This window comes from Podarcis bocagei (assembly GCF_964188305.1).
Source record: "Podarcis bocagei genome assembly, chromosome: 7".
NCBI classification, from domain to species: Eukaryota; Metazoa; Chordata; class Lepidosauria; order Squamata; family Lacertidae; genus Podarcis; species Podarcis bocagei.
The window spans coordinates 92,727,278-92,755,010 of NC_138132.1; the positions used below are offsets into that span (position 1 = coordinate 92,727,278).

Below are 27,733 nucleotides of genomic sequence, written 5' to 3' on the forward strand. Positions count from 1 at the left end.
CAAAACCAAATCGTCTGCAAAGGCCTTAAGTTTATATTGCTTTTCTCCGACCTGTATTCCCTCCACCAGCTGATCCCTCCTAATCCAGTTCAGTAAAACCTCCAGGACAGAAATAAATAACAAGGGTGATAGGGGGCACCCCTGTCGTGTCCCTTTTTCAATTTTAAACTCCTCCGTCACCACACTGTTTACTATCAATTTAGCCTTTTGTTCTGAATAGATTGCTTCAATACTATTTTGAAACGCCCTTCCCACTCCCATCCCTTCCAAATTTTTCTTCATAAATTTCCAAGATATATTGTCGAAGGCCTTCTCCGCATCTATAAAAATTAAAACTGCTTTTGTATTCATATTTGTCTGAAGTAGCTCCAAAACATCAATAATATTCCTAGTATTATCAGACAAATGCCTACCAGGGAGAAAGCCTGCTTGGTCCTTATGAATTACTTCATTCAAAACTTTTTTCAGTCTGTTTGCTAAAATATCAGCAAAGATTTTGTAATCCACGTTTAGGAGTGAGATGGGACGATAATTTCTAAGTTGAGTCTTTTCAGATTCCAATTTTGGTATCAGAGTGATGAATGCTTCTTTCCACGATTCTGGTGCCCCCTTCCCTTCCATGATCTGGTTGCATACCTCCATTAATGGTTGTGTCAAATATTCCATCAAAGTCTTGTAGTATTTGGAGGTAAGCCCATCTGGGCCCGGGGATTTGCCTATTTGCAGATTCTGAATGGCTCTTTCAATTTCCTGTTGTGTTATTCTACAGTTCAGGGTTGTTTGTTTGTCTTGTGTTAGCTTTTGCAGGCCATAACTTTTTAAGAAATTATTTATTTCAATCTCTGCTTGTGGTCCTTGGGTGTACAGCTTTTTAAAGTATCTCTGGAAACACTTTCTAATTTCTTCTGGTTTCTGAATACATTCTCCTTCAACCTCCAGATTGGTAACAAAGTTCAATTTTTGTCTCTTCTTCAGCTGCCATGCCAGCAGCTTCCCACATTTATTCGCCGACTCAAATGATCTTTGTTTCATCTGTTTAGTTTTCCATTCGATTTCTTGGTTTATCAACTTTGTATATTGTACTTGATAAAATTTTATTTCTCTTAAGACCTCTTTTGATTTTGGATTTAATCTCAATTTTCTTTCTCCCTCTCTTATTCTTTCCAAAATCTTGTCCTTTTTACCATTCCAGAGCTTCTTTTTGATAGTGTTCTGTTGTATCAGGAACCCTCTCATAACGGCTTTACTCGCGTCCCAGATTATCTTCTTTTCCACCGAAGTATTCAAGTTTATTTCAAAATAGTCTTTCAGCGTTTTTTGGGCCTTTTTCACAATCTCCTGATCTCTAAACAAGTAGTCATTCATTCTCCATCTGAAGGATCCAGCTGGTGTAAGTCTCAAGTCCATTTTCAAAGCATTGTGGTCGGAGCAGGTTTTAGGGCAGGTCTCTATTTTTTTTGTCTTAGGTGCCAGTCCTCTTGATATCCAGATTTGGTCGATTCTTGTCCATGAAAGATGGGCCTCAGAGAAGAAAGTTCCCTCCATGCCTAGAGGGTTCTTTGTCCTCCAAATGTCAATCAGATCCATATTGTCTGTAAGTTCAAAGAAGGTCTTTGGAAGTCTGCCATCCTTGTTCAGGTTTTGGTTTTGTGACTTATCCATGTAGGTAGAGACTACCCCATTCATATCTCCCATCAAAATGATGTTGGTATAGTCAATATGATCCAGCATCGTCTCGTGCAGTCTCTTGTAGAATTCCGATTTCCCATCATTTGGTGCATATATTCCAACTATCAGAAATTTTTCTCCTTGTGATTGTATTTCAATCGCCAAAATTCTTCCTTGTTCATCTTTAAATACCAATTTTGGTGCCAGGTTCTCCTTTGCATAAATCACTACTCCTCTTTTTTTAACCTTGTCTGATGAAATAAACTCTTGGCCTAGTTTCTTATTAATTAACACTCTCCTGTGGAGCCTGGTCACATGCGTTTCTTGAAGACAAATAACGTCCAATTGCTCTTTTCTTAAAATGTGAAAAATCTTCTTCCTTTTTTCGGGAGAATTTGCGCCATTTATGTTCCAACTAAGTAACTGCAGAGACATCCTGGATCAATTTATTTGTCAGTAGGGGTGTCTCCTTTGTCTTCTTCACCTGGAGGTGGAACCGGGTTGACACCAAAAGGAGGAGATGGCCAGGCTCCTGCTACTCCTTTCCGAAGGTCTTCCCCGTGATCGTTTAGAAACTTTTCTTGCTCCTCCGCTGTTCTAATTCTTACCTTCCTCTCTTTCAAGGTAAAAGATAGTCCTTGAGGGAATTCCCACCTATAAGGGATTTTATTGTTTCTCAATAGGCTTGCTAGGTCTTTATACGTGGTTCTTAAATCCAAAAGCTGTTTTGGTATATCTCTGAAGATTTCTGCCGTCTTTCCCTGTATCACCAAAGAATTTTTAAAATGTAGGCCGAGTATGTTGTCTTTTTCTTGCTTTGATCTCAAAATGATCAAGCAATCTCTTGGTTTATCCTTCTTGACCACTCTTCCTAGTCTAAAAGCGGTGACTATTTTAAAGTCCTTCTCTTCTGTCAATCCCCAAAATTTGGAGATTTCTGTTGTCAAAAAGCCAATCAAGTCCTCTTTCTCGGATTCTGGAATATTTCTCAATCTGAGATTATTTTCCCTGTTTTTCAATTCTGCCAGGGACAGGTACGCTTGCTGTTCAGTTACCTGTCTACTCAGTGGCCTCACTTCCCCTCTTAATTCCTCTATCCTCTTTTTGTTTTCGTCTGTTTTTGTATTTACTTCATCAACTAATTTTCGGTTTTCTGTTGTGGCCTTTTCAATATTGCTTATTGCCTGTGTATTTTTAGTGACCTGGTCTGTCAATTTATTAATGGAAGCTGTCACCTGATCAAATTTAGCAGATTGTTCATCAAATCTAGCTGCCTGTTCGTCAGCTTTCTTATTCAGTGCTGCCAGTTGTTCCAATATTTCTTTAGAAACAGGATCTATCCCTCCAGCAGCCATCTCCCCTAAGGGTGGTTGAATAATTTGTCCTTCTTGCAGACCTGTCACAACTGGAACAGACGATCTGCGTAGCTGTCCAGGCAAAGTTGTTTGCACAAGTTCAGATTGTTTTGCTTTCTTTGCAGCCCTTGTTTTTGGTGCGCCACTCATTCCACAGCTGTCCCAGGATCAAGGTCAAATTGTAAATCCCATGGGAAACAATCCAGAGAGAGTAAACATCCAGAAAAAAAAAACGGCAGTTCTCAGAGACTATTAGTTCTATAATCCAGTAGGGGGAGCTCCCAAAAACAAATTTAGGAGAGAAGGATAAAGAGTTTCCACCATTAAATTCCCACAAAGAAGGAGAAAGAAAAAATAAAAGTTAAATAACATCCAAAACAGGGGGATCTTCCATTCAATTTTAACTGCAGAGAATAATAGTTCTTAACAAAGGTGCATGCAACAGTTCCCTTTTCTTTTCCAGGTACAAAGTAGCCCGATCTAGTTTTGTGTTTTATATACAGTTACCGCAGTCCGATACAACTTATATCCAGGCAGATCGGGAGCCGGGTTTCGAAACTTTGTAATCCACAAGTAGGGAAGAGGAGAGACCACAGTTTTAATCCACTTACGAAGCTGTTATAACTTTTTTTTAAGATTTGAGCAGTCTAGATCAAGTTTGCAAAGTAAATTCCAACTTCTTTTAAGCTCCTTTCAATGCTTCCGCTTTAGAAAAGTCTTTGCTTGACACTTTAAGCAGAGCCGGAAGACTGACTTCCTTTTTAGCGTCTCCCGCTTTCAGCCGAATTTCGCCAAATTAATTCCAAATAAAACTTTAGATTTCTTACTCACGAGTAAGTTGTTTCAATTCAGTTGTTGAAGGAAGAAAGGTCAGCGCTAGTCAGCAGCAGCCGCGCGGCTTCGCTTCCGCGGAAAGAGCGATGGATTCACAGCACCGCTACCCCCTCCACGTTCCGATACCCCTTACGGGGTCTCTTCTGCGTATCCGAGGTCGCTTCTGGTGCCCGCCGAACCCCACGGCCACGAGCTCACTCTACCCGTGGTTTATCTGGATGGGTCGTCGCTGTGCCGCAGCGCACGACCCTTTTCCGCGGAGCCCCTCTTCAGCAGCTGAAGAGGACCGCCATTGCTGAGCGCGCCGCCTCCGGAAGTCTCCCTTTCAAATGTTCTAAACCAGGCATGGCCGGACTTGGCCCTGCAGATGTTTTTGGGACTACAATTCCCACCACCCCTGACCACTGGTCCTGTTAGCTAGGGGTGATGGGAGTTGTAGTCCCAAAACATCTGGAGGGCCAAGTTTGGCCATGCCTGGTCTAAACATAAAATAACGGCCCATGTTCCCTGTATGCTATCAAGGGAGGTGTTTAATTTCATATAATCACAGAACTGTGGAGCTGGAAGGATCATCCAGTCCAACCCCCTGCAAAGTTTTGAAAAGAGAGTCTGTGCTGGGCTCAGGCATGAATAGAAGTCCTGCCGTTTTTCAGGGCTTTGGAAAACTGCTCCTTGACATTAATGCTGCTCACAAGGAATGTGGGGGGTGATAACTGACTGCAGCCCCCCTTGTCTGCACCAAGGCAGATGCTCCATTGCTGATGATACTGATGGCTTCTTCTTTCAGGTGCTGGGTGGTGCTTTTATACAGAGGTGCAGCTTATGTTGCAACCCGCTGAGGTGTGCAAATATGGTTTGACTGGGGGCCTGGTGGGAAATTACTCTTCTGGGTTTTCTTTGGCGGCATAATTTTAATAGAAGAATTATTACATATTTGCAAATATCTGCACCCCTGTAATTCACTTTATTTTGCTGTTTTTAAGGAAATAAATGGTTGGATTTAATATTCAAACGGCTACTTTTACTCCAAATAAATATGTCCCTTTTCTGTTTGCTTCCCTTGCCAGCCTCAGCAAGATCAGTCGCAGAAACAACCTAATTTTTATTTATAGGTGCTGGTGTGTTGGGACAATGCAACCCTAATCTCTGCCCACTTCACATTGTAATAAAGCAACTTCGTTCAGGACAGCAGGTGCAAATGCTTTTATTGAAAGTAACTCTCAATCCAAACAAAGTAGTAAAGTCACAAACTTTCCATGTAAATAGCAACGTTATGAAAGCGGCGAGGATAATCTGCGACCGGAGGAGTTTTTTTGCAAGCGAATCGCATGCACAAGGGCGCCCTCTGCAGGTGGAGCAAAGCAAGTTCCCAAGCAAATTTGGACAGAAAAGGAATTTACTGTATGCTTTTTCCATTTCCTGGCCAGGGCTAACCGACAGTCAACTAATGAGGCCAAGCAAAGGTCACTGAAGCAGGTTTAGGTTCATCCTGTCCCACAAGGGGAGCACAGCCTTGTATGAGAGGCCGTAGAGGTCTTAGGTAGGTCTCTGGTGGGAGAAGCAGGAATGGGAGGTTGGAGCCTGTGGGCTTAACTGAGGACCCACCAACCCTTTACGATATACCATATTTTTCGCTCTATAAGATGCACCAGACCATAAGACGTGCCTAGTTTTTGGACGAGGAAAACAAGAAAAAAAATTATTCTGAATCTCAGAAGCCAGAACAGCAAGCAGGATCGCTGCGCAGCAAAAGCAGTGATCCCTCTTGCTGTTCTGGCTTCTGGGATAGCTGCGCAGCCTGCATTCGCTCCATAAGACGCACACACATTTCCCCTTACTTTTTAGGAGGGAAAAAGTGAGTCTTAATAGAGAAAAAAATACAGTATACGATATCTGTATTGTCATTGTCCCATACAGAACAATGAAATTAGAAATCTACATAAAACATCCAAAACCCCCTAAAAACTCTGAAACCCCATTTTAGAATACAATATACTATAGAGACTCCTTATGCTGCGTTTAGAACCAGAATTGCATTTGTGTAGAAACTGTTTCTCAGGTGGCTAGTCCTGGTCTTTATAACCCTATACCTTCTTCCAGAGGGCAGAAGCTGAAAGAGATCATTTCCGGGGTGTGTACTATCCTACGCTATCTCTGCAGCTTTCTTATGGCACCTGGTTTTAGGTTTAGAAGTCCTGGTTTTCTATTATTTATTACATCGATATCTCACCTTTTCTGTCCATGGCCCTCAAGGTGGCGTATGCGCCTCGCCTCTCCCCTTGCTCATTTAGTCCCCACAACAACCCTGTGAGGTAGGTTAGGCTGAGAGGCAGTGACTGGCCCCCAATGTGAGCCGCATGGTTGAGTGGGGATTCGAACCCTGGTCTCCCAGGTGATTCCAGTCGGACACTGAAATCACTGCACCATTCCAGCTCTCTTTGGTCGATGGGTCTGTGTAGAAACTTCAAACCAGAAGACTTGAAAGATGACTTAGGGGTGTTTTCCTATGTGTGCTACCCACTGAGCTCTTTAAGGTAAGCTCTGCTGAAAACAGCATTCTAGGTGCCTCGTTTGAAGTATTGAACGAGGTGCCTCGTTGGGGTATTCTTAGAGAAGAAGAAGAGTTTGGATTTGATATCCCGCTTTATCACTACCCGAAGAAGTCTCAAAGCGGCTCACATTCTCCTTTCTTTTCCTCTCCCACAACAAACACTCTGTGAGGTGAGTGGGGCTGAGAGACTTCAGAGAAGTGTGACTAACCCAAGGTTACCCAGCAGCTGCAGGTGGAGAAGTGGGGACGCGAACCCGGTTCACCAGATTACGAGACTACCGCTCTTAACCACTACACCACACTGGCTCTCACCACATTGGCTAGAAGAGGTTGCTTCTAGCCACAGCTTTCATTTTCCTCTGGAGCTGCCTTCTCCAACCTGGTGCCCTCTAAATGTTTTGGACCACAAGTCCCACCAGCCCCAGGGATCATGGCCATGTGGTGCTGGGGGTCCCAAAGCTCCTTGAGGGCAGCAGGATTTGAGGGAGGCTAGTTCAAAGGAAAATGCGCTCGACCAAACCTCCCCAGGATTGAAGTCTTGGGACAACCAAGACTGGAGAAGGAGGACGGCACCGTCAATTGCCCTCCTCTTCCAAACGACAGCTAACTCTTTCTCCTGGTTCTTGCCTCTTCTCAGATCAGCTGCCTGCAAGGAGGCAATAACCCGTAACAATCTATTATTCACCACTTCCTGAAACTCTACAGCTGTCACATTGGGTTAGTGTAAATTGGGCAGCTATCATTTATTTAAGTGCTTTCCCATTTTTGCTTTTTGTCCAACCAGACGTAAGAATAACCTGGGGAGATGGGGAGCTTGGGGGAAATCTCCAGCTTCTTTCTGAATTCTCATTCTCTCTCTCTCTCTCTCTCTCTCTCTCTCTCTCTCTCTCTCTCTCTCTCTCCTACCCCACATGCAGAGACATCCCTCCCCTATGTGAGGCAGTGGGTCTGGATGCTAATTATGCCAGGCAGCATTGGCAAGAGCAAGTTGGGCTTTCAGCTGTGCAGATAAGAGCAAGAAGAGGGAGGGGAGCCCTGGGCCCTGAAAGGGAGAAGGCAGGCACCAGGGCATGTTGGTGTGGCCACTGAAATTCATAACTGCACCAATGAGCCTTTAATCTAGGGGGCTCACTCCCCCCCCCCCCACGCTCAGGACTGCCTTTGTGCTCCCACCTTGAGGTGTTAATGATAGGCATAAACTCAGGACGGATGAATCTGTCAGTATTGGTTTCCCATATTTAATCTGAAGTTCAGTTCTCCCCATTTCTACATCAGTTTGCAGCCTTTTAAATTAAATTATTTTTTTAAGGGGCCTCACGAAATCTCATCACTGTTTCAGTGGGCATTTCCCCATATACACACAATTTTAATGCAATTTTGCTCAATACACACATCATTGCAAGCAATTTCTCCTAATGTAATGCATTCTTGTATGTTATATGCGCCAAAAAAGCAAAAAAAAAAAAAAAAAGCAGAGACATCACCTTGCCAACAAAGGTCCGTATAGTTAAACCTATGCTTTTCCCAGTAGTGATGTATGGAAGTGAGAGCTGGACCATAAAAAAGGCTGATTGCCGAAGAATGGATGCTTTTGAATTCTGGTGCTGGAGGAGACTCTTGAGAGGCCCACGGACTGCAAGAAGATCAAACCTCTCCATTCTGAAGGAAATCAGCCCTGAGTGCTCACTGGAAAGACAGATCGTGAAGCTGAGGCTCCAATACTTTGGCCACCTCATGAGAAGAGAAGACTCCCTGGAAAAGACCCTGATGTTGGGAAAGATGGAGGGAGGGCACAAGGAGAAGGGGACGACAGAGGACGAGATGGTGGGACAGTGTTCTTGAAGCCACCAGCATGAGTTTGACCAAACTGTGGAAGGCAGTGGAAGACAGGAGTGCCTGGCGTGCTCTGGTCCATGGGGGTCACGAAGAGTCGGACACGACTAAATGACTAAACAACAACAAGGCATTTTTAACGCGCCTTTTCTCCTAAGCCACAGATATATATTTCTGTGCACACATCTTGGCTGGAGAATTTCCTTGCAAACTTCAGAGAAGTGCAGATTTCAAAGGCTGTTTTGGATTCTGTGCGAACTGAGCCGGTTCCTATTCAAATGCAGAGTGAAACAGATTTCTTCCCACACCCCCAGCAGAAACCCAGGAAGCCACTTTCCTGCCTTTGTGCCCCTCAATAATGTCCAAAACCACCATAGGTCAAATCTCTTACAGAATTAGCTGTGTGATCCCTCCTGAAGCAAAAACCCAGAAAGCCACCTGAGGTTGAGCTCTGCGCAAGGGGATCCCAGGGGAAGCAGCAGCATTCTTGCCATTCTCCGGAGAGTTGAAGCGCTTCCAGCATGCACCTGCAAGGCATAAGAAAGTAAAACAGTCTTGCTGAGTCAGGCCAATGGCCCATCTGGTCCACCCTCCTGTTTTCACAGCCGCAAACCTGATGCCCATTATGGGAAGCCCGCAAGCAGGATTCGAACAAAAGAGCCCTCTGCCCTCTGATGGTTTCCAGCAACAGGCAAGTCCCAACTGGTACATGTACATGTGCTTAGCTTTTTTTTTTTAAAAAAAGATTTTTTTATTGATACAACAAGAAAAAAGAAAAAAAATCACAAATACCAAATTACATACAGGAATAACTATAAACACATAATTTTCTTAGCAAACAATATAACATAGATTGGTCTTAACACTAAAGATCCGACCTCCTGTCTATTCCATATTTCGATTTCATAATACTTGTTGCCAATAAACACGTTTATCCTAATTAAACTTCTTCTTAATATAGCTAATTCTGTATCTACCTTGCAACTATTACTGAAGTTCCTCGAATGCTGCAACAGAATTTAAACTACTATATTTATTTTTCAGATATTCTTTGAAAACCTCCCATTTTGAAACAAATTCCTGTTTTGATTTATTCTTTATTTTTTCTGATAGACCATCCAGTTCGGCATATTCTGTTAGCTTTTGGATCCAATCTTGTATAGAGGGGATTTCATTACTCTTCCATTTTGTCGCGATCAGAACCCTTGCTGCCGCCGTCGCATATAAAAAGATACCCTTCCTCTTTTGCGGAATATCCAAATCTGTTATTCCCAGGAGGTAGGCCTCTGTTTTTTTATTTAAAGAGATCTTTAGCATTTTTAGCAGTTCTGCATGGATACTCTCCCAGAATATCTGTATTTTCCTACATATCCACCACATATCCATCAGCTTAGCTTGTGGGCCCATAGACTTGTGAGCATATGGAGGGGGTGTGTGTGTGTGTGTGTATGTTTGCTGTGCTGTGCCAAAATCTGTCCTCCAATTTCTAGGGAGTTTTCAACCCCTGCGAAAGAGGCTCCCATTTTCTACACATGTTTCCAGGTACAATTCAAAGTGTTGTTGCTGACCTTTATAGCCCTAAATGGCCTCAGCCCTGTATACCTGAAGGAGAGTCTCCATCCCCATCGTTCTGCCCGGACGCTGAGGTCCAGCGCTGAGGGCCTTCTGGTGGTTCCCTCACTGTGAGAAGTGAGGTTACATGAGATGTCAAGGAGATAAGTAACTATACAACCTTAGAAGATGTCTGAAGGTACAGTGGTACCTTGCTTCTCGAACTGAATCCGTTCCAGGAGTCCGATCGACTCCCGAAAGCGTTCGAAAACCAAGGCTCAGCTTCCAATTGGCTGCAGGAACTTCCTGCACTCAAGCGGAAGCTGTGTTGGCTTCTGAAAAGTGTTCACAAACCAGAACACTGACTTCTGGGTTTGCGGTGTTTGGGAGCCAAGCCATTCGAGTACCAAGGTACCACTTGTATAGGGATGTCTTTTATGTTTAATGTCTTATTATGTTTTTGCATATGCTGAAAGCAGCACAGAGTACAATTCTATGATTCTTTGGTTGCCAAGGTTGGGTTGTTGTTGTTGTTATTATTATTATTATTATTATTATTATTATTATTATTATTATCATCATTATTTTAAATTTGTGTACTATCCTATACCCGCAGGTCTCAGGGCATTTGAGAGTTTTCCTTCCTCTACCCGGCTGCAGCCTCCCCTGGTGCCTAAATTTCCAGATCCAAAACAGAGGCCCACAAGAGGGCAGCCAAGGAGGTGGACAAAGCACAGGCCATGGGTGGGATCATTTGTAGGACAACGGAAGGGACACTCACAGATTCTGGGCTGACACAGAAATGAGGGAAGCTTGACCCCAAACCCTGCACCTCTCACTCAAGATTTTCACTGACATTTTCTCTCCCCTTGGATCAGTTTCCTTTTTTGTTGTTATGTACTGAGTTGAATAGGATCCAAAAGGCAGCAGTCTGATTGGTCCTAGAACAGTAGGATCCAAAATGCAGCAGTCTGATTGGTCCTAGAACAATAGAATCCAGAATGCAGCAGTCTGATTGGTCCTAGAACAATAGGCTCCAGAATGCAGCAGTCTGATTGGTCCTAGAACAATAGGATCCAGAATGCAGCAGTCTGATTGGTCCACAGCAGCCACCCAATTCAGCTCCAGGTGGAAGTGAATCCGCAACCTGATTGGCCTACAGGAGAATCCCGGAATTATCCAATCACATGGGGCCCATTGTGTAAATAATGTATATAAAGCAGACATTCTGGGGGAACTTCCATTCCTCCTCACCACTATGAGCTGAATAAAGAACATGAAATCCACTCTCGACTCCCAGTATATTTCACTTGTTAACAGAGAAATGGTTAAAAACTGGAAAGGGTCAGAGAAATTTGCAGCACAGCACTAACGTGTCTAGGTGGAAGCTGTTAGGGCATGAAGTTATAACTCCTCCTCAATTTCTGAGCATCTCTTATCTCTAATCCACACCTTTCTTCATCACTCACCTCACTAAGTCTGAAAGACTGGAACGTGACTGCAGAGGATGTTAAATGTGGTGCCCAGGATGGAGCGATCAACCAGAGTTGTCAGGAATGCCTCCTTCTCCCTCAGAGAAGTCTAGAAGACAGGAGAGGCTATTTTGTATTTCATGAATAAATGTACTCTTGTTGGTGCTTGCTAAAAAAATTCCTGTTTCGACAAGCCCACCCAGTTGCTTAGAAAGTTGAGGTAATGCTAATCTGTTTTAGTATTTAACCTTTTTTTTTTGGAAAAATAATTCTTATTAGTATGACGTTAACATATGAGAGTGCTGGAGGTGAAATAGTTAAACAGGTTACACAATCAGAACCCAGGGGGGTGGAGTCAGAGGGACTATAAAAGGGGGGAGTTCGTTGGGAGTTGGGTAGTTGGTTGGAGTGGGAGTGAATTGGGATAGAGTCTGTGGGGGAGGTTGAGTTAGTGTAGCAAAATAAGCTGCGTCAGGAACATTTAGGAGCTAGGAAGACAAGTAAATATCTGAGAGGTGGTTTAGTGAGGGAGAGCAGGTAGCGGAAGTTATAGGTCTGGATAGGCACCCCATGATTGTAATTGATCGATACCGTTTATGAAACCACACGCTTGTTAAACTGCAATAAATAAACAGACGTTTATGTTCCAATTTAACCCTGACTGGACTCAGTATTGTACCAGGTAGGGTCTGGTTGGTGGCAGCGAGAAATAAAGTGGTGACACAGGGATCACTAGATGGTGAAACGTCCGGGGACCCTGTGTGATCGCCACAGGAAGCGCCACATAGAGCGCACTGCAGTTGTCCAGTCTTGAAGTCATCAGTACATGAACTACTGCAACTGCTTCCGCCTTCAGAAGGTTCCTGCCCTCACCTGGAATTCCTTGAGGATCGTGTCCAGGCCTTGGATGTTCTCCTTGTCCATCTTGGTGACATAGCAGGCGTGTCCGGGCCAAGGTTTGTAGCCAATCAGCAACTGGGAGCAGACAGAGCAGGTGCTTTCAGTTATATGTCATTACCCTGTGTAATACCTTTGATATCCTGCAGTGTGCTTCCATTGCTTCTGCAGAATGTCAAAGGTATTACTCTGGGTAATGCAAAATGGTAGCAAGAAGAAATACCGATGAAAGAAGAATGGCAGACAAAATTAATGGACTACGCAGAATAGGATAAAATGACAGGAAGGATTCGAAACCAGCAGGACCAGAGATTTATTGGAAGAAATATACAAATTATTTGAAGAGCAACTGTAATCAACAAATTATGCTAGTAGGACTACAAGTAGTTTTGTAAGGAGAAATATATGAAATATTGCAAAGAAGAGAAAGAAAAGAGATATTAGTTATGAGATTTAAAAGTAATAGTGAAAATAAGAAATGTAAATTAAGTGAATAGATTGGAAAATTTTCAGGTGTGATTGGTGGAAGTCAAAAATTGTTTAAGATGTAAAAGTACCTTTAATTATTGTTGAAAATGATATGTTGAAAAACTGATAAATATATATATGTATGAGAGATATTCTGCAGTATGTACACAGTCAGATGCCAAGGCAGGAGGAAAGTGGACGAGAAAAGCTTTTCTCCCTCTCTCATAGAACTAGAATTTGCAGGCATCCAATGATACTGGATGATGGAAGTTTCAGGACAGGTAAAAGAAAGTCCTTCTTAGCGCAAAGTTAAACTATGGAACTCCCTCCCACAGGAGGCAGTTATGGGCACCAACTTGGATGTCTTTAAAAGAGGGTTAGACAAATTCATGGAGGAGGAGAGGGCTATCGATGGCTCTGCTTTGCCTCCACAGTCAGAGGCAACAAGGCTTCTGAATACCAGTTGCCGGAAACCACAGGAAGGGGAAGCGCTCTTGTGATCGAATCCTGCTTGTGGGTTTCCTTTTGGGGCATCTGGCTGGTCACTGTGACACACTGTGACACACTGTGGCCCACACTCACCCAGCCCTATGGAAGAGGCTCCTCATGAGGCCGGAGGAACATCACCCAGCTATTGTTTTATTGATTGACTGATCTAATACAGGGGTCCCCAAACTAAGGCCTGGGGCCGGATAAGGCCCAAGGGACTCATTTATCCGGCCCACAGCGACCCCTGCCGCCCACTGCCACCACCTGCTCTAACCAGCACTGCGCGGCTGCCCACTTCTGGTTCGGAGGAGCACTGGAAATAGCTTGTGCGCATGCGTTATTTCCGGTGCACATCCAGGTCGGAGGAGGCCTGTGCACATGCGCACAAGCTATTTCTGGTGCTCCTCCGACCTGGAAGTGCGCCGGAAATAGCATATGGGCACGCGCTCCCCTGCCCTTTGGCCCGCTGTGCGATCGGCGCTGGAGACGCTGCAGTAAGTTTGCTGACCCCTGATCTAATATGCTGTAAACCGCTTTGAGATTTTTATTAAAAATATAAAGCGGTATTGGGGGGGGGGGAGAGGATGCTGGATTAGATCGGCCATTGGCCTGATCCAGCAGCCTCTTCTTAGGTCAGGCATCCCCAGCCTGCCAGATATTTTGGTCTACAACTCCCATGATTCCTAGCTAACAGGACCAGTGGTCAGGGATGATGGGAATTGTAGTCCAAAACATCTGGAGGGCCGAAGGTTGGGGATGCCTGTCTTAGGTTTTTATACCAGTTTTCAGGTTTGGCTACAGATGGCATGGAAATGGGTGTGCTCTTTTTTTGGGGGGGGGGGTAAAAATGGAGGTGTGTGTTGTACTCACACTTTGATAAAAATACTGTGGATGTTAGGTCAAAATCACTACCATGGACAGCTAAAAGGAAGTGTGTGTATGTGTGTGTGTGCCAGTACTCTGTACCAATGAGTCCTGCCACCAAAACGAAAGAAAGAAAAAGGCAATGTCTGAAAGGAAGGTGGCTTCATTTTCTAGGTCAGCTCAGACTGTAAAATCCCTCTGTGTTAAAGCTAAAAGTTGCCAGGTAAATCCTTAAAATTCTCTTACATGAATTTGCAAATCTGGCTCCCACCCAGCCTGGGTTGGCCCTATCATTGGGCAAAGTGAGGTGATGGCCTCAGGCGGCAAATGCTGTGGGGTGGGGAATGGTGGCTCGGCTTTTGAGCATTCAGAAGCAAAGTATAAACAGCCTGATGCAGCAGAAGTCAGCTGTGCCCTGGTGCGGTGTAGATGTGGCACAACTCACTTGCCAGTTGTCCCTCACCTTGCTGAAGTCATAAATGACTGTGGCTGTCGAACAGCTGTCGAACAGCTCTTACTGTCAGGAAGTTCTTCCTAATGTTTAGGTGGAATCTTCTTTCTTGTAGTTTGGATCCATTGCTCCGTGTCCGCTTCTCTGGAGCAGCAGAAAACAACCTTTCTCCCTCCTCTATGTGACATCCTTTTATATATTTGAACATGGCTATCATATCACCCCTTAACCTCCTCTTCTCCAGGCTAAACATGCCCAGCTCCCTTAGCCGTTCCTCATAAGGCATCGTTTCCAGGCCTTGGACCATTTTGGTTGCCCTCCTCTGGACACGTTCCAGTTTGTCAGTGTCCTTCTTGAATTGTGGTGCCCAGAACTGGACACAGTACTCCAGGTGTGGTCTGACCAGAGCAGAATACAGTGGCACTATTACTTCCCTTGATCTAGATGCTATACTCCTATTGATGCAGCCCAGAATTGCATTGGCTTTTTTAGCTGCCGCGTCACACTGTTGGCTCATGTCAAGTTTGTGGTCAACCAAGACTCCTAGATCCTTTTCACATGTACTGTTCTCAAGCCAGGTGTCACCCATCTTGTATTTGTGCCTCTCATTTTTTTTGCCCAAGTGCAATACTTTACATTTCTCCCTGTTAAAATTCATCTTGTTTGTTTTGGCCCAGTTCTCTAATCTGTCAAGGTCGTTTTGAAGTGTGATCCTGTCCTCTGGGGTGTTAGCCACCCCTCCCAGTTTGGTGTCATCTGCAAATTTGATCAGGATGCCCTTGAGTCCATCATCCAAGTCGTTGATAAAGATGTTAAATAAGACCGGGCCCAAGACAGAACCCTGTGGCACCCCACTAGTCACTCTTCTCCAGGATGAAGAGGAACCATTGATGAGCACCCTTTGGGTTCGGTCAGTCAGCCAGTTACAAATCCACTGAGTGGTAGCAGAGTCAAGACCGCATTTTACCAGCTTCTTTACAAGAATATCATGGGGCACCTTGTCAAATGCCTTACTGAAATCAAGGTAGGCTATATCCACTGAGTTCCCTTCATCTACCAGGCTTGTAATTCTGTCAAAAAATGAGATCAGGTTAGTCTGACATGACTTATTTTTCAGAAATCCATGCTGACTATTGGTGATCACAGCATTCCTTTCTAGGTGCTCACAGACTGTTTGCTTAATGATCTGCTCCAGAATCTTCCCTGCTATTGATGTCAGACTGACTGGGCGGTAATTATTTGGGTCCTCTCTTTTCCCCTTTTTGAAAATAGGGACAACATTTGCCCTCCTCCAGTCTGCCGGGACTTCGCCTGTTCTCCAGGATTTCTCGAAGATGACTGCCAGTGGTTCTGAGATCACATCTGCCAGTTCTTTTAATACTCTTGGATGCAGTTCATCTGGCCCTGGAGACTTGAATACATCTAAACTAGCCAAATATTCTTGTACTGTCTCCTTAGTTATTCTGGGCTGTGTTTCCTTTGCTGAATCATTTGCTCCAAATTCTTCAGGTCGGGCATTGTTTTCTTTATCGGAGAAGACTGAGGCAAAGAAGGCATTGAGGAGTTCAGCCCTTTCTGTGTCCCCTGTTTGCATTTCACCATCTTCTCCTCTGAGTGACCCCACTGTTTCTTTGTTCTTCCTTTTGCTACGAACATACCCATAAAAGCCTTTTTTGTTGCTTTTAACCTCTCTAGCAAGCCTGAGTTCATTCTGTGCTTTAGCTTTTCTGACTTTGTGTCTACACGTGCTGGCTATTTGTTTGAATTCCTCTTTGGTGGTTTCCCCCCTTTTCCATTTTTTGTACACATCCTTTTTTAATCTTAATTCAGTTAAAAGTTCTTTAGATAGCCACCCTGGCTTCTTTAGGCACCTTCCATGTTTCCGTCTCATTGGTATTGCCTGACGTTGTGCTTTTACTATCTCCCTCTTAACAAACTCCCAGCCATCATGAACTCCCTTTCCTTTTAGTATTCCTGTCCATGGGATCTCACCCAGCACTTCCCTAAGTTTTATGAAGTCGGCTTTCTTAAAGTCAAGAAATTGAGTGCTAGTATGCTTGGCTGCTCCTTTCCGCTGTATAGTAAACTTCAGAAGAGCATGATCACTCGCGCCTAATGATCCTTCCACTTCTACCCCACTAACCAGGTCATCAACATTGGTTAGGACCAGATCTAAAATGGCTGTTCCTCTTGTTGCTTCTCCCACTTTCTGGACAATGAAGTTGTCTGCAAGGCCAGTGAGGAATCTGTTTGACCTTATGCTCTTGGCTGAGTTTGACGCCCAACAAATATCCGGGTAATTGAAGTCCCCCATTACTACTATCTCCCTTCCTTTTGCATGCTTGGCCATCTGTTCCAGGAAGGCATCATCTATGTCCTCCGTTTGGCTTGGGGATCTATAGTAAACTCCCACAATGAGGTCTCTGTTATTCTTCTCTCCCTTAATTTTGACCCAAATGCACTCACTTTGGCTTTGAGGTTCTAAATCTTGGATCTCTTCACAGGTATACACATCCCTGACATATAACGCCACTCCTCCTCCTTTCTTGTCTGGTCTGTTTCTCTGAAATAGATTGTATCCCCCCATTATTACATTCCAATCGTGGGACTTATCCCACCAGGTTTCAGTGATGCCTATTATGTCATATTTAGTTTGCTGTACCAAGAGCTCAAGCTCATCTTGTTTATTTCCCATGCTTTGCGCATTAGTGTACAGACATTGAAGTCCATTAATCATTCCCCCGTGTCTCTTATTTAAGGATTTTTTCCTCCCACCACTAGGTCTGCGTGCTGTTTGCTCCATTTGGTCTATGACATTTGGATGATCATCTTCATTAATTGATAGACTCCTACCTTCAGGAGCACTGTCTCCCTCCCCCACATTAGTCAGTTTAAAGCCCTCCTGATGAGGTTTCTGAGATTTTTGGCAAAAACATTCCTCCCAACCGTTGTGAGGTGCAGCCCATCACTTGCCAGAAGTCCATCTTCAAGAAACTGCAGTCCGTGATCTAAGAATCCAAACCGTTCCTGTTTACACCATTTGCGAAGCCAGCTGTTCACTTCCACTATTTTCCCCTCTCTCCCTGGGCCACGTCGTTCAACTGGGAGGACAGACGAGATGACAATTTGTGCATTTAGTTGCTTCAATTTCCTGCTGAGAGCCTCGTAGTCTCTTTTGATCTTCTGGAGGCTATTGCTTGCAGTGTCATTGGTTCCCACATGAACCAAGAGGAAGGGGTATTTGTCAGTGGGTTTTATGATTCCTTGCAGTCGTTCAGTTACATCTTGGATCTTAGCCCCGGGGAGACAGCACACTTCCCGAGACATCTTGTCAGGCCCACAGATCACTGCTTCTGTTCCCCTCAGTAGGGAATCCCCTATCACCACTACACGCCTCCTCTTGGGTTTGGTCGGGGTTCTTCCGTGAGCTGTCCGTTCCAAGGTCGCCTGCACATTCCCTGAGGACTGACTTTGCTGCTCGTCTTCATATACCTGATCGACTGTAATGAGGGAGAGATCCTCAAATGGAGTCTGCTCTTCGTCTTCCATGCTAGGGGAGAGGACCTCAAAGCGATTGTGTATTTCTAAACAATCAGAGTGAACCCTGGGCCTCCTACTTCTTTGAGTCACGTTTCTCCATATATCTGGGTCGTTAGTCTGGTCCTTGACATAGAAAGTGGCTGCTTCTTCCATATTGACAGAGAGGTTGAGCTGCGAGTCTCCTCCTTCAAGGCCCTCGATGGTCATCTGCAAAACCTGCAAGTGATGGAGTGTGTTAACAAGAGGTGCCTTGTTTCCCCTTCTTTCCAGCATCCTGCAGCAACAACTACTCCCCGAAGTAGCAACCCCTGCCTTCCTGCGGGCCCCAATCCTTAGCAAACTCACTGACCAAGGGCCTAGACTTCTGTAGCTAAAAGATTATGATCTGTGCCAAAAGTCTGGAAGTATCATCAAACTTGGAGAACCCCACAGTTTGCGGAGGTATGATCCCCTCCCTGGTGGGTAGGATCTAAGCATGCTTAGCGGACACTGAATTTTCACTGCTGGTTGGAGGACAGGCAGGCAGAAAACCAGGGGAGAATATGTAATGGAATATCCTGGAAAAGGTCATGGCGGGCTGGAGCCTCGAACAGGAACACATCACACTGCAACATTTTGTCCTAGGCTCCGCTCATTTCACACCTTTCCTAATCCTGATCTTGTTGGCACTACAGCCTAGAACAGGCATAGGCAAACTTGGCCCTCCAGATGTTTTGGGAGGACTACAATTCCCATCATCCCTGACCACTGGGTCCTGCTAGTTAGGGATGATGGGAGTTGTAGTCCCAAAACATCTGGAGGGCTGAGTTTGCCTATGCCTGGCCTAGAACCACAGAATTGTAGAGTTTAACCCCTGTAAACCTTCACCACCCCTGAGCGTTGGCCGTGCTGGTTGGTGTCCCGCAACACCTGCCCTAAACATCCCATGGCATCCTCACTCTGCTCACCGCCTCCGTGTGTGCCTGGGTGACGTAGAGGCCCATCAGGAGAGCCCCCACGATGATCACCACAATGAGGACGACGATCACCACGATGATCAGGAGCCTCTTGATGTGCACGAGGCAGCTGGGCATCTTGGGCAGGTGGAGCAGGAGCCTGGGCAGGCAGCAGCACCAGCGGCAGCAGCAGGCGCAGCTGGGGGGGCAGCAGCTGGGGCAGCAGTTGGGGCAGCAGCCGCAGCAGGTGGGGCAGGAGCCGCAGCAGTCGCAGCCGCAGCAGTTGCAGCAGCCGCAGCAGGGGCAGCCCACAAACTCCGGGTCCAGGGCATGGTAGTCCTTGCAGGGGGAGAGGAAAGTGGGTGTGACACACGCAGAGACTTGTTTTCAGGTGCTTCACAAATCCCAAATAAATGCCAGCTTGGGTTGGAGTGTGGGTCAGTCTAGACCAGGGGTCAGCAAACTTTTTCAGCAGGGGGCCGCTCCACTGTCCCGCCGACCTTGTGGGGGGCCGGACTATATTTTTGGGGGCGGAAATGAAATAATTCCTATGCCCCACAAATAAGCCAGAGCTGCATTTTAAATAAAAGGACACATTCTACTCATGATTCCCGGACCGTCTGCAGGCTGGATTGAGAAGGTGATTGGGCCGGATCTGGCCCCTGGCCCTTAGTTTGTCTACCCATGCCATGAAACTACGTCGTCATAAGACCTGAGTGGTACTTTTTAACCTTACTAGGCCTGTATAGTTTTATCTGAAACTTAAAAGCATTTCCTCCTGTGAACAGATGCCAATTTTATGTTTCGATTCATATATTCCAGTCTTCTCTGTATGCCCATAAAGGCTGATTGATTGATTGAACATAACAGTTTATGTTAACCACTAAGGAAGAAAATAACACAATAAAATTCAAAACAGCAACGATTAGTTGCACATTTATTCAAAATCTCGTGAAACTGGTTTATTGTGAGACAATATGACCATAGGTGGCAAGTTGAGGGTCTTCATCAGCATCCCAAAAGAATGAGCCTGTGTGTGTGTGTGTGTGTGTGTGTGTGTGAGAGAGAGAGAGAGAGAGAGAGAGAGAGAGAGAGAGAGAGAGAGAGAGAGATGATCTGGGAGCAGGCTGGGAACTGGCATCACAGAGCCCTGCTTGTTCCGTACTGGATCCAAGGCTGAGGCTAAAGGAGATGCAAGATCTGTTTGGGTGTGAATGTCTTCTGTTCAGATGTAAACGAAACCATATATTCTAAAGGCACCACAGTCTTTGCCTGACCTTGATTCCAAGGAAGCTAAACCTGGGAAAGCACCTGGAAACCCTGGCTTGTCTCACAGCTCAGAGATTGGAGTGGCATGTCACAGTATTGAAAGCGGGATTGTGTGTGACCACCCAGGGAGGGTTCCGTATTGTTTAGCAGAGATCAGGTTCTCTATTTGTTCCAGGGAGCAGAGCGGTGCAACCCTGAAGTTATTGTTGTTGATGATGCTATCTTAATTTATTACCCACCCTTCACCCTAAGGTCCCAGGGCAGGTTACAACAATTTAAAAGTCAACATTACAATGATTTTTAAAAATTGGACAAATTCACAGAGGCAGCGGCAGGGCTGTCTGAAGCATATCCAGGGCCGTGGTGCAAAGATCCCTCTGGTGCCCGCCCCCCATTTCCCAGAGTTGCTCTCCTCCCGTGGAGGCTTGGGAAGGAAGCTGCACGCTCGCCAGCCATATGGTTAATGGGGCACAGCTGGCGGGCGTGCAGGGAAAGGGGAGGCCGTCAGCAAAGCCGCGCAGCACCCCCACTCACTGGGGCGCCCCCGAGAGGCTGGCGCCCTGGCACAACGCACCACTAAGCCCAATAGGAAAGATGGCTCTGACTGGCAGCGGCTACCGACAGCTACTAAGCATTTTAAAGAATATTTGAAAAAAAATATGTTAATATTTAAATCTTAGAATAGCTTTGGAAGTGGATTTAGGCTGTAGGGTTAGAAGTAGAAGATAGTGTATTTTAAAATAGTATTATTTGTAAGTGATAAAATGTGAAGTTTTTTATGGTTAAGGTAAGTGTGATAAAAAAATGGTTAGAAATTATGAAATATGTAAACTGCTAAGGATGAGGTAAAATGAAAATCAGACTTGGGGAAGCCCACCTAACAATGTTTAGAAAAATAAGGATAAGACAAGAATCTGTATTGTTTGTTTTTCGCTTTGTGTTGTTTATTTGTGTTATAAAATGAATATTTTTTTAGGGGGGGGGGGACAGCAGCTACCAAGCATGACGGCTATGCTCTGCCTCAGTAAATGCTTCTGAATACCAGTTGCTGGAAGCCCCAGGAGGGGAAAGGGTTCTGGTGATCAAATCCTGCTTGTGGGTTTCCCGTTAGGACATCTGCCTTGCCACTGTTGGAGGGGTGAAGGTCAGGATGACCAATGGAGAGCCAGGCTAAGAATCTCTGAAGCCATATTATAGAGCCATCTAAAAGCTAAAAGCACAAAGCCATTTTAGAAAGCAAAAGACTATTTCTCTTTCTCATGTTTGTCACTTTGCCACCTTTTGCAGAGGCAGCAAGCATGCAAGCTTGTGGGTGCAGCTAGCTTGCCCCTGCAGGAAGTTTGCCAGTTGAGGTTAAGCCATTTCTGAGAAACGACCCCTGACAAAGGCAAGTAGCAGGATGTTTGCTGACCGCCAGGCTCCAGATATAACGCTTAGGTGTGAAGTTGCTAAACCACAAGGACATTTCTTGGAAGCGGGGGGTTCAGGGGCACTTCCTGGAACTAGTACAGAGGTTAAGTAGATTATAAGCCAGTAGCGCCACCTAGTGGAATAGGCAACTTGGAACCGAAAGGACACACCAAATTTATTCATTGGTTGAGCTTTAATGAATATGCATCAATGACCATAGGAAATTGTCAATCATTGGCTAAAGGGATGCCAAGGGGCTGAACTGTGCTTTGCAGAAAGATATATAAGTTGACTGCCCCAAAGGGGGGGTGGGCATTTTCTCATTTTCTGAAATGCACCCACATTTGCTTTTGTCTGACAAAACCAAATAAAAAACTTTTTCTTTAAGAAACTTTGCTGCCTGATTTTTACATTCCTGGTCTGTATTTCTGAAGTCCCTTTCATTTCTGGTGCCAAAAGTGACTCGGATCAGAAGGACTTTAAGTGTCCTCAGAGACCAGGAGGCAGCTCCCTTGACCTCTGGGCAGAGACGGCGGAGGGCCAACGGACCTCCTGGCTTCCAAGTGCACACCGAACCTTTTCTTCGGAGGGGGACAGAAGGCAACTTGACCCTCTTGCTGTATCCTGGGACAGAGGACAACGGATTTGAAGAGCCGAGGTTGGGAGGACAGGGCAGAGAAAAGCCGGCTGGGGTGAGTACATGGCAACAAGACCTGAGGGCATAGGAAATCCTCCTTTTAATTAAGGAGAAGGGAGATCCTGATCAAATCTCCAGCGTGGATAGTGGCATTAAGTAGAAGGGTTGACTGCTGACAACCACCCACGCTTTGGTATTAGGAAGGAGAAAAAGGGGGGGGCACAGGGTGGTTAGTGTGTCGTGCAAGCATCCAACGAGAGAGGCATTTTGTGCATGTATGTGTGTTACCCCGGGGCATTCCCCTGGGGTCGTAGCAACAAGTACTCCATTTCCCAGTCGGGCGACCGCACCTGGGTGAGAAAAGTTGCGAAATGAATGTGTGAGTGTTTGGTGTGGGGACGCTGTACAGGGCCATACTGAAAATGGGAGGGGGGAGGCTTGAAAGGCTTGAAAGGTCCAGTAATCCCCCTTCAATGTATGTTAAACAACTTCAAGGAAGGACCAAAATCAGCATAGACCAGGGGGGACATCCTGACCAGATTCCCTATATAGACAACTGGCTGAAGGTGGTAGATGACAATCCCCCCCCCCCCGGTTGAAGAAATGCAGGACTGAACATTGCAAAGTCACTCCCTCATGTCAGGTTTTGGAGAGGGAAGATGTCCAGAAGAAGTGCAGTGTTTATGGAGAAGAGTGTACAGAACAGTAAGCAGTTATTACTGCATTAACAGAGGAAAATAAAAGAAAAGAGCATGAAACAGGATGCTGCTATAGAATTAATGTAACAGGATCTTGAACAGACAAATGAAGGACTTAATAGATTAAACACAAGTCATTTAGAAGAGAGGTCTCAACTAATTCAAGACCTCCAGAGGCATGGAAGAGAATTTGACAACCTCAGAGAGGTTTTAGCTGAGAAAGACAAAGAAATTTCTGCTATTATTTCAAATACAAATGTGTATTCTGAGCAGATTAATATTCTGAAATGTCAGATCAAGTGCAAAGAGGATGAAATGCAAGACAGGGAAATAGTGTTGTCTAAGGCTGAAAGGGAAGTCCAGTTACTGAAAGATCTACAAACCAAAGGTGTGAACAGTGGAGGCAGAAAGCTTTCAGAACTTTCTGAACAGTTAAGTGCAATAAAATCAGAACTGGCTGAGGGGAAAAAAAAATTGAAAACGTTAGTAAAACAAAAGAGAATGAAGAATTTGTTAGGCAAAACAAAGAGACTAGCCAAACAGTTAAAGATCTTCATTCTACAATCAATACTTGTGATGTTACTTAAAACAACAAACTCATGGGGTGTGAGTCACAAATTAAATTGTTTAAAGAACAAATAAGTAAATCAGCTACAAAATTGCAAGAAACAGGAATAGAATGTAAGGAGGAACAGACCATTTTAAATCCCAGGTCGATGAACATATCTCTGTAAAGGAGAAATTGAACAAGTTACTAAAATTAAAAGAAAAACAAAGAACAAAGTTTTGTGAATGAGCTGAAATCAGTGAAAGATTCACACACCCAGCTCACTTTACAAAATGCAAAAAAAAGGGATGAAGATTTAGCTAATTTATCCAGACAACTTGCTGAACATACTGACCATCTAGAAATTGTCAAAAGGTCACTGCAAGAAAAGGCAGAGATTGTGATATCCCTAAAAGACAAGTTTAAAGTTGTGGAGAATCGGAATCCCAGGCTTCAGTATTTTAGCAAAACCTCTAAATTAAGTTACCAGAGGAAGGGAAAGAGACCCCTTTGAGTGGGGACCGGCCCAACAAGAAGCCTTTGAGACTATCAAGCAATTAGATTCCACAGTGAAAGGCTGGCCACCCTGTCTGTGGCCTGTCGCTGCCACCGCCACACTAGTGGAAGAAACAGGCAAGTTCACGTTTGGCCAGGAGATGCATGTGAATGTGCCCCATTCGGTTCTCACCCTTATGGAATATAAGGGGTACACAGGCTGAAACAGGCTTTGCCCAACCCATTGAGAAGTCTGCAGGCGCAGTGGAAGCTTGTGAAGCAGACGTGCCTGATGTTCTAGAGAGACCAAAGGGTCCTAGCCATTTTAAGGGCCAGCCTTGATTCTTGGCTGTTGCCAATACTCCAAGGGAGGAAGCCCTGGGTAGCGTGGCAGCCACTGAAGACAGCATGTCAGGCCACAGTAGCAGCCAGACCAGAGGGGGCTGGAAGCCCAGAAGGGGCTGTGGGACGCCCAGAAAGCCCAGAGGGGGCTAGAGGATGCCCAGAAAAAGTACCAAGCCCAGAGGGGGCTGAGGCTGTTTTGGGAAGTTGTTTCTACGCTTCAATAAATCTGTGTGATGGACTGTGGGCTGGAGAGAGGCTGAGACCTGGGAAGAGGAAGGCAGTTACAAGTTGTTCCTCAGGCAGCAGAGCACCCAGAAGTGGGGGTGCAAGCCAGGCAAGCCGTTCCAAGAGCTCTAAGAAAGCCAAAGTCTCCAAGAGTTGTTTGTGCTCTGAGGCGAAGTCCAACAGCAAAAGGCATTGCCCTGCAATTGGCAGCTGGATGCAAGGCTAACGTCCAGAAGTTGAGATGTTACTGGAAGCAGCATGGGGTCCCGAAGAGATTGCCGTGATGCACTGCAAAGGCCATGGGAGAGGCCGGGACATGGTCACTAGGAGCAACCGGAAGGCAGACCACGCAGCTCGTGAAGCAGCTTTGAAACCTCCACCAGCACTCAACGCAGCCCTCATCCCACAACTCACTCCAGACGATGTGGAACCACGCTACACACCGGAGGAGCAACAGTGGGCACGCCAGGAAGGAGCAACACTCCAGGAGGGATGGTTCCGTCTACCAGAAAACCGTGTTTTTGTGCCCCAACATCTGGCTACCGTGATTGTGAAGAATTACCACGAGTCCACTCATCTAGGGGGTCCAGCTGCCAGAGCACACCTTGGGAGACTTTTCTATATCACTAACCTTTCTCAACTAGTTGCTGCTATATCCCAGAGGTGTGTCCTGTGCGCCAAGAACACCCCCAGACAAGGCCACCTTCCCCCACCGGGTGTACAACACGTGGGCTTTACCCCTATGGAAAGCCTGATTGTGGACTTCACTGAACTACCACCAACTAGGGGCATCAAATACCTGCTTGTGTTTGTCTGCACCCTGACAGAGGCATACCCCACTAGAACAGAGATACCTCGTGAAGTGTCCAAGAAACTGTTACATGAACTCATACCCCGATTTGGCCTCCCCAGAAGTATTGGCAGTGACAATGGCCCTGCCTTCATTGATAAAGTTGTACAAGAAGTGTGCAAGGCGCTGCAGATAAACTGAAGGCTACACGCAGCCTACAGACCCCAGAGTTCGGGAAAACCTGAGTGTATGAATCGCACCTTGAAAACCCACTTGGCCAAGCTGACCCAGGAGACGGGACTACACTGGATAGATGTCCTGCCCATTGCCTTGTTTCAGATTCGGAGCGCTCCAACCAAGAGACTGAGACTATCACCCTTTGAACTTTTGTATGGCAGGCCACCCCTTTCGTCCGAGACATCCCCGCCAGTTTGGGGCGGGTGGGAGATCACATCACTCAGGAACAAGTGCAATTCCTGTCCCCGTGTGTGTTTGCTTCCCTTTCCAGGTACTACCTCGAGCCTACACCGTGCAGTCTCGCTGAGCCGGTCCACCAGTTCCAGCCGGGTGACAGCGTGGAAGCGCAACCCCCTCATCCCTAAGTGGCGAGGCCCGTATACCGTCCTCCTCTCCATCCCAACTGCGGTGAGAGTAGCCGACGTGATTCCCTGGGTGCATCACACGCGTCTGATCATCACCCCTGCGTCCGACGCCACCGGGAGTGCGTTGGGGCCACGGGCAACGAGATCCTGCGACTGATCATCACAAGGACTTTCACAAGGACTTTCCCCTTTTCTCTATTATGTTCTGTATTGATTTGCTCTATGTCCTACTGCCCTTTTTGCTCTATGTCCTATTGCCCTGACCCCACCGAGCCATACCGACCCTCTTGGCCTGCGGACCTCTGCTACGACTGGTTTGTCTTGCCAGTGGTAAGAAACGGCGTGCTCATTGGCTATTGGGAACAGGGCTTTGATGAGGTTGCCGTATTGAAACATCCCACTACCCCACTGTGGCTTCTCTTCCACACCACTGTCCAGCGCACATGGGTACTGCTCCTACGGGAAGTTGCAGAGACGGTCGAAATCTATCGAGTTCTGGACCGCTCTTGCTGTTGTGGGGGGGTAACCAACTGTCACTCAGGGGGTAGAGCACTGTACCAACCCCATCTGGTAGACCAGGTCCTAATCTTAATCCAGGTGTTGCATGGGACGGAGCCTATCTTAATGCAAATATTGCAGGGGAGGGAGCCTGAACCAGGTGCGCATTGAAATTGCTGAACAAGTGCCAGTAAATCCTGCAGCCCCACCTGTGGTTGTCGTGGTGGCTCGAGCCTCCCATAATCCCAGAAGAATACCTGGCCTGGTAACTCCACACATAATACCCTTGAATGTGGTAGGGTATTCTTGTGGCTGTATAAGGGTTACCACCCCAGGCTTCAGCCTCCATAGGCCCTGGTCAGAGACCACGTAGGTGACCTCCACCCAGTAGGACCAGCCTTTGAAGTTTATAGAGTCTATTGCCATCCCTACAGCTCCCGAGGCCTAGCAGTGTATCAGTGCCAGGCGGCCACTTTTCCCTGTGTAGAGTGGGAACGTTTTGTGTGTAGACGCTGTTCACGCCTCAGTAGGGCCAGGAGTTAGAGGCCCACATGACCTGGCCTTCGTGGGCCCCCATCCCTTTGGCCTGTGGTATTTCTGTGTTGGTGGTACAGTTCTTTGTTCTGGGCCACCGAACATCCCTCGAATCAGGATGTGGATCATACCCTGCCTCCTGATGGTTCTCACCTCTCAGATGGCCACCGGGTGGAGGGAGAACACCTTCCTGAACATGACCACGGCTGTGGCCAAGAGTCTGAACAGGTCTGAGTGCTGGGTATGCGTGCGAGGTCAAGATTCTGAACACCACCTATGTGGTTCCCGAGCACCATATTTGAAGACTTGACAGGGTCATAGAGGGAGGCACGTGTATCCACAGGAGTGTACATTTCCTGGCTCTCTATGATATTGTACCTATAGGTCCATCAAGCGAAAATGGAGAACCGTGACCGGTCAGCATTTTCGTGATGGAAAGGGGGGAATGGAGGGGTGAAGGTCAGGATGACCAATGGAGAGCCAGGCTAAGAATCTCTGAAGCCATATTATAGAGCCATCTAAAAGCTAAAAGCACAAAGCCATTTTAGAAAGCAAAAGACTATTTCTCTTTCTCATGTTTGTCACTTTGCCACCTTTTGCAGAGGCAGCAAGCATGCAAGCTTGTGGGTGCAGCTAGCTTGCCCCTGCAGGAAGTTTGCCAGTTGAGGTTAAGCCATTTCTGAGAAACGACCCCTGACAAAGGCAAGTAGCAGGATGTTTGCTGACCGCCAGGCTCCAGATATAACGCTTAGGTGTGAAGTTGCTAAACCACAAG

The 27,733-nt window shown here is 46.0% G+C and overlaps 1 protein-coding gene across 1 annotated transcript; it reads right to left on the minus strand.

Moving 5' to 3' along the window:
- Positions 1-8,357: 8,357 nt before the first annotated feature.
- Positions 8,358-19,292, minus strand: LOC308591511 (surfactant protein C-like; the record flags this gene model as incomplete). Its single annotated transcript, XM_081202279.1, has 6 exons — positions 8,358-8,768; positions 11,262-11,373; positions 12,138-12,239; positions 14,446-14,471; positions 18,078-18,189; positions 18,921-19,292. Coding segments are annotated over 5 exons (720 nt in total), but the record flags the coding sequence as incomplete, so codon positions are not given.
- Between the last annotated feature and the right edge of the window lie 8,441 nt (positions 19,293-27,733).